The 7551-nt window shown below is 39.1% G+C and overlaps 1 protein-coding gene across 1 annotated transcript in view; it reads right to left on the bottom strand.

The window, feature by feature from the left end:
* ABCA7 (ATP binding cassette subfamily A member 7) overlaps window positions 1-7551 on the bottom strand; it is an 882362-nt gene that overhangs the window by 822385 nt on the left and 52426 nt on the right. Inside the window, exon 7 of the mRNA XM_044053819.1 lies at window positions 989-1078. Coding sequence (XP_043909754.1) covers window positions 989-1078 — 90 coding nt within the window. The remainder of the gene's footprint in view (window positions 1-988; window positions 1079-7551) is intronic.

Raw genomic sequence — 7551 nt, 5'->3', positions numbered from 1 at the left:
GACTGTTCTACTACTAATGGACACAGGAGACTCCTAAATGCTTTAGGTCGTGCATGGGTCCTCACAGATTATCTATGGTATGAACCCAGTTATTCTCAGTAGGGAACTATATAATTTTTGACCATGGGATGGGTAAGGCCCATGTAATACCAACTGGGATAGGTTTATTCAAGTACCTAAAGGGAAACTGGCTAGGCTTGAAATGGGCCAGAAGTGCAGCTAGCCTAGTCCTTACCTATGAACCTAAATGTATCCATATTTTAAAGATATACTACTACTTTTGACCTTTGGGAGTTAGAACTGAATTACCTTTTTCTGTACATTTATCTGCATGGTTAACACCAACCTGCAGTTTCTGGCCACTGTTTTCTTTACAGTCTTGTCAAAGAAACACAGAATGGGACAGAAATTTAAAAAAAGGACTGACTCACCAATTCAACCCCCTATTTGCATACAAAAGATAAAATCCCACTTTAAATCAAGTTCTGACATTAATACTCATTGTCTTCCTGATGAGGATCAGATATCTGACATTTTTTTCCACCATCATTACTACCTTTATTGTTAAATGCTCACTTCTTAGAAAGGCATTACATTGATAGAGAAATGGCACACGGTATGTGGCATAATTCTGGGAAAGAAATGATTGTCATCATGGCAGATCTTGGGAAGGAAATATACATTAATTTACATTTCCCCTCTGTAAATTTTCCAACACATCACAAGAGTATGTAACAAATACGCTACCAGTGAACACCTCCTAAGAAATGGAATGCAACATGTCTCTATTCAATGTCAAGAGAGTTCTCTACAGGAAGAACAATCAGGAGCAAAGGAGGATTGAACATCTTATGTCCGTTCTTTATCTCTTGTTAACAACTGTTGCCATTGTCACTGTATCACGAAGCTAGTTTAGACACATAATCACTGAAAAGGAGTACAAAATCCTGCTATCTGTATACATCAACACAAATAAAAGCACCCTTACCTCTTGTGCAAGTGAACTCACTCCCTGAATAACGGTTTCAATGGCATCTGTGACACTCAGCACATCTTCAGTACCACTACTCATCTGCTCCTGGTGGGATGAACAAAGAGGTGGTGAGTACAAACACAATATCATAAAATCAAGATTGGAAACATGGGGAGGGGCAAAAGGACATAAAATGGTAAAGTAAAAAAACAGCAAGGCACACACTGGTTATTCAGACAGAATGGGAAAACCTATAGCAAGTATATCATAAACATAATACTATCACAATTTAGTTGTATAGTATGTGGAATGGAGAACTGCCTTATCTTTATCTTGTATAATATGGCAGCTCAGACACCACACGCTGGCTATTTGTTTTCATTCTCCTCCACATCTACGAACCCAGTACAAATATGAAACCCCGTGACTGCATCCACAAATTATGGACAACACTGTACACCTTTTGCTTATGTAACTTACCTACATGGGAGATCAATGACTGGTGTTTGGCTTAGTTATTTTTCTTCATGTTAAAAATTCTCATCCACATTATGCAGTAAAAAGTGGACAACATATTTTATTGTCATTGTACTAAAATAGGCACATAATGAGGAAGATTACTACTAGATGTAGGTTGTTATGACCATATAAGTATACATTTAAATAAAAGTTAATTAAAATTTTAAAAGTTAAAAAAAATATGTATTTAACTTACTGCTAAGCAATCTACCCAACATTATACACAGCATCTAAAAGTACAGACTATTTTTTAGACTATACTGAAACTACACTATTTTGAAGTGAACAGGCCTGTCTCTATACCCAATACAAACTGCAGCCAACCAACAATGACTGGGCTGCCTAAGACGAAATTCAAGTGACATATGGATCATTTTTTCCTTTGTCTATAGTACTACACCTCAGCCACCTTACTTTAATTTGCCCAGCTCAGTGTGTGGGCTGATGCTTGTCACTGTATACCACAGGTGACGGTTTCACCCTCTAACACCATGGAAATGCCGTGCAGTTACCTTAATATGGAAATATTCACAATCTTATACCATGTACCTACACAGAGATACAACACTTTATAAAGATGTGCAGGTGTACCCACACTGCAAGGCAAATCTTCAACAGATGACAGCAACAGCAGTGGGCCAGCATAGAGGCCTCAGCATGTGGCCTGGGTGTCGGTTTTTTAGGCATGGATCATGATTTAGGCCTAAATAAAGAAGGAGGCGTCTGTTTAATATGCAAGTCCATAGGCCTGAATACACCCTCAGAAGCCGGTGCCTGCACAGCGGCTCCAGACCCATCCAAGGTAGAGACATCCACGGGTTCCATAGCTGAAGCATCTTGCGGCATACCAGACTCCAAATGGGTCTCAGTAGAGGCCTGCGAATCAGAAGTAGCGGGCAGCAGGGGCTGCAAAAGCACCTCATTGAGTACCGGCACCTCAGCAACAAGTCTCTGTCTTTATCTTTGTGCTTTTTCGGAATCCTGGTAGTCGGATGGCTAACAGACGACATTTCTGGAAAATTAAACAGAGAACCGAAATATTTAGAAGCGAAAATATACTGACGACAGATGGTGTTGATTAAATAAAGCACAAAACTGACAGCAAGGTACTTCGTGGTCAGAGCCTAGGCAAGAATACAGTACGAATGAAAATCTTTATGAGGTATTTGCTTTCCACAAGTAACGCAATTATTAACTTTTACTGACATCGGTAAGGAGCAAGAAAAAGTTTCCCCAATGGGGTACTTCACTTTAGTTGAAGACTTCGGTTCTGAAACTCGAAAACGAAAATTTCAGGAGTCGGCCGACCAACACTTGCAAACTGCTTCGGGCACCGCACGGCAAGAAAGACTGATGTAATGGCATCGGCTGCATGTTTTATATCCCTAACGACCTGACGTCATGGAAGAAGGGACAGCAACCGACGCAGGACCCAAGACTTTGTTAATCAGGCCGACTGAGGGCTACCTGCAAGCAGATAACCCAAATGTAATGACTGCAACAGTGAAACACGAAGAACATATGCTGGATAGAAAAAGTAATAGGTATTCACATAAAAAGGCTAGATGCTGATGTATGTATTTTTCAAGTACTTTGGAGAGGGGATGCAGGAATGTTTGACAGTCCACGGATTTCTCTCGTTTGTGTAATTAGATTATGAAGCAAGTCTTTCATAGGGCTGGAATGTAGTTTTCTGTAATGAATCTATTAATTAGGACAAATACAGGGTAGCAGCAAATGATGTCAGCAGCTATTCTGTAAGCAGGTTGTCAGGAGCTAAAGTGGTGGGTTTCAATTTTTTAATAGTATTTGTCTGGACAGCTGCTGGATTGAGTTGGGGTCTGGACCTATGGTCTGGGGGGGTTAGGTGTGGTTATTTATATTTTTTATTTTATTATTGGTTATTATTTTTTGAATTCAACTATAGGACTGAATATGAAGTGTTTGTTGAATGTCTGCTAAATTCCACCTATTAAAATTAGAACATTTCCTGATTTGATTGAATCCACACTACTCTCACTATCTGAAGCTCAGAACTCATCCAAAATCTTTCCTGACAATAATCCCACAAGTGATCTTTCGTCCTTCAACAGTGCCCTCCTCCTAAGCAAGACAGGTTGTTCCTGCTGAGATTTTTAAAACGAAGGGGACAAAGCTGCGCGTCTCAAACCAAACTTAAAATCAGGCCACAGACTAAGTGGCAAGGCTTGGAAGATCTGCAAAGCAGATCCAAAAGACATTGCAAAATACAGATATTTATAGAACTTAAAATTAAAGTTAGAATGGTAGTCAACAAGGCTGAGGTCACCTTACTAAGGAGGTGGCAAACAGTCTCATTGTTCTGCGACTCTAAACTTTTAAACGGGGCATTAGCACATCTTCCAGTCACTCGGTACCACTGCTTCAAAATTTGCTAGATGACATTTTTACATTTACTCACACCCTTGACCTTTTCTACCAACACCATCTCCCAACTCATCTTCATCAACCAAGAATTATGTTTGATCTCCAAATTTCTACTTTACGGCTATAATACAAAAGGAAATAATACAATCTGAGAAACCATAGATAACAGAAAAATCTACTAATTTCCAAGGATTACATCTCAAAACTTTAAAACTTGCCATGTCAGTATTCTGCAACCCTCTTGCCCAGATAGATGACCTCAGTTTTCACCACTGGTGCCATTTATAACGTTTCAAAAAATGCTATCACAGCCATGTCAAAAAGTTATGATCCCTACACCACAATGCAACATCACTATCTAGCAAACATCCCTTTTTCAAAATTATAGAAAAAAATCTATTTCACAGTCAGGTGCATAAACACTAACTGCAATATTATTCACTCAGATCAACATAGTTTCCACTCAAGTTTTTGGTAATACACTGCCCTCTATTCGGTCAAAAACAGATCCAACTTAGAGCTACCTCAACATGGACAAAGATCACTTCCTATCTTGCCCACTGATTGATCTAAAAAAAGAGCTTCTGTGACAGTGGACCACAAGTGCACTAGAATGACTGCAAAGGTGTATTGACAAGGTTCAGCAACCACCTCACTCTAACAGATCTTTCTGATTAATATCTTAGAGTAAATCCTCGGCCACCAGCATATTCAAGGCTAGTTTACCACTGGGACCAGTAAGTGGATCTTTAATTTATTTGGCTCATTTGTGGAGAAGAGTAATGTAGGCATATGATCCATTTTTGTTCATATCTGCTTCCTTCTTGAATCATCTAGAAGAAATTCTGCACCAAGACTTTCAGGTATTGTGAGATGGGATGTTTTCTAAAATAGCCTAAGGGAGGGCTTCCAAAAAAGTATCCATCAGCTGTGAACAAATTTCACGTAGGCTTTTTGGTACCACCCATAAAACTTCCTAATAACTCAACCATGACAAAAAAAAATCTGAAAAAATAAAAAACCCTGCAGGTCAAAACTTAAAAGGTACCTTTGGATCATGTTTGACTAGATGTTGGCTCTTGCAACCATGTATAGATCAGTAATTAGGTCCCTGCAATGTCCAAACTCTTATCAGATTTCACATTTCCTTAGCTATGAAGAAGGAAGGCAAAAGCTGTCAATGTGTTCATCCCAAAGTTGGAATCTGCTCTGCCCAATAACCCTCTGCATACAGGTAAAAATACAAAATTTAACTAAGTAACCAGCGAAGTCTGGATTTATTCCACTTTCCAACAGCAGGAAACACCACTATGACACATTAGCTAAAGTAAATGATCTACCTGTTACAGCCACTCTTAATGCTTAACCCTCTCACACAAGCTACTGCCCCCAAAATTATGGTCTATTCCTTGATAATAAAATGCAATCAAGCACTACACGCTGTGTTCAGTGAATTACAGGGCACTTTCCCTGCAATGACCTTCCTTCAAACTCACTGCAGCTGTAAAATATATAGCAAAAAGAGCCCCAACTGCCCATAACAGTTTGCCCAACATCAGAAACAGTTTACTTTAAGTGAACTCAGAATTCTAGTGTCCATGCATCTCACTGAGCAATAGTGCAGGAAATACATCACTGACAATGGCTTAGGCCACTTTTCTGTGAGGTAAGCATCCTACTATGTCTAATGTTCACTCATGCAGTTTAAGATAAACTCAAGGAATTAACAATATCCTGGACATCTACCTCTTCATCACAGTCAAGACTAACTGCATGGAGGTTTCTGCATCATTCTTTCTATTCACCACACAGATTGCGTATATAAATTAAACTATGCTGTGTGGTGTTGGCCTTGTGATAATACTACCCATTTGTTTTTAGGAGATGAAACTGGCAATATGTGAGTTTTTGTCAGAGATAATGTGTCTCAATAATATTAACGAATATTAAATTATTAGAAGTACCTCCTCCAGAACAAAATGCATGTATCAGACACTTCATTACTGTGATGGGCATTAACTATTGCAGAAAAATGTACTACAAACTGTTTTAAGAAAGTAACTTCAACAAGTAGTAAGAGGCAGAAACAGCTGATTAATAAATAGTTATTAAACAGAAGCTTTCATTTTGAAATTAAAAGAAAAATCCTTAAAAAAGATCCTTCCTGCATTTTGTATTCTTACCCTTTCTTCCTCATTTTAGTTGACTCTGTAAAATAAGAATTTTCCTAAACAATAATAATGAAACTGCATATAGAATAATCAAGACAGTTACAGACCTGTTATTCTACCTTTGCATACACTTCCATGTGATGGAAAAGATCTTCTGGAGTAGGCACTGTACGTCTGTGCCAGTTCCATGCAGCACCAACAGCATGATTTCATAGAATTTGCCAATCCATCCAGATCTGGTTGCGGGACTGATGTGGCCGAGATAAGCCCTGTGGATATGCTGCATTTGAGCTTTAGTAAAGTTATCACTGTCTTACAAGTTATAGGAAAACTAAAATGTTCAAAAACAGAATGGCACAAGCCATGCTTCTCAACATGATTTTCAATAGTCAAAACAACTGTAAGTACTCCAAAGCAAGAGTAAGGTCACTGAAAAAAATTTTGTGGGAAGCTTTGCCCTCAATATCCTCCGTACGGGGGGTGCACCTCCCTACACCTGTGCCAAATATAATAAACCCTGAGGTATCTGCACGTTAAGGATAAAAGTATCCCCCAACACAAAGTAAATCTGCTGCCTCAGAAAACTTCAGCTTGGCATAAAGATATGCCCCCAATTAAAATGGTGAAGTGGAGAGGAAAACTGGATATAAGTATAGGACATCAGCTGGTGAGGGAAGCATTAGGAGAAGAGCCAGTAAGCAATAAAATGTATCAAGGTTCATTGCTGAGCCAGTGATGTTTAGTACACTAGTATCAGAAAATATACTGGGGATGGACAGCTTGGCTGCCCTGTATACTGTGGGCACAAAGACAAAGGAAGTGGTAACATAGGGATGCCAGTTTCCAAACAGACCAGCAAGCCTACAGGATGGGCAGGCTAATGATACCTTGAAGTTAACTGGTGCTGTGAATCCACAGGAAAAATACCTATCTAGTGGGGTGTCCAAGTAGAAAACATCAGTTAAATGACTAGGTATCCAAAATCTCCTTTAACCAAACTATATTGTCTAAAGAAGCTAGTAGCAAAGGCCACAACCCTTCAGGGCAGACTGCATACCCCACCTAAAGGACTCCACAGATGACAAGGTCATAACAGATGCATCTGCTAAGATATGTTAATTTTTGGTGGCCAGACATATGAATGGAAATTAGATTGGTAGAAAGGATGCAATGCACAATTATTAAAATGAGAGGTGGGACTGAGCCTGGGCCAAGAGATGTTTGGGCAACCGGACAATAATACACTAGAAAAAAACAGAAGTGCTAAAATCTGGATGCAACTCTATGTCAAATATCAAGTGAGAAGGGCAGGCAAAGACAGAGGTCAGAAAGTGGAAAAAAAAGAATATGAGTGGCAGCTGGAATGATGATTTCCATTCAGTACGTCTATGAAGGAAAAAATGAGTCAGGATAAGACTGAAGAAATTAAAGTTATAAACTTGTCATGTTTCTGACCCTATCATGGTTTTGTGAACTTGGTTT

The sequence above is a fragment of the Protopterus annectens genome, chromosome 13.part0 (genome assembly GCF_019279795.1).
Source record: "Protopterus annectens isolate FY-2018-M chromosome 13.part0, PAN1.0, whole genome shotgun sequence".
Lineage (NCBI taxonomy): Eukaryota > Metazoa > Chordata > Ceratodontiformes > Protopteridae > Protopterus > Protopterus annectens.
This window is presented reverse-complemented; position numbering and strand designations above follow the sequence as displayed.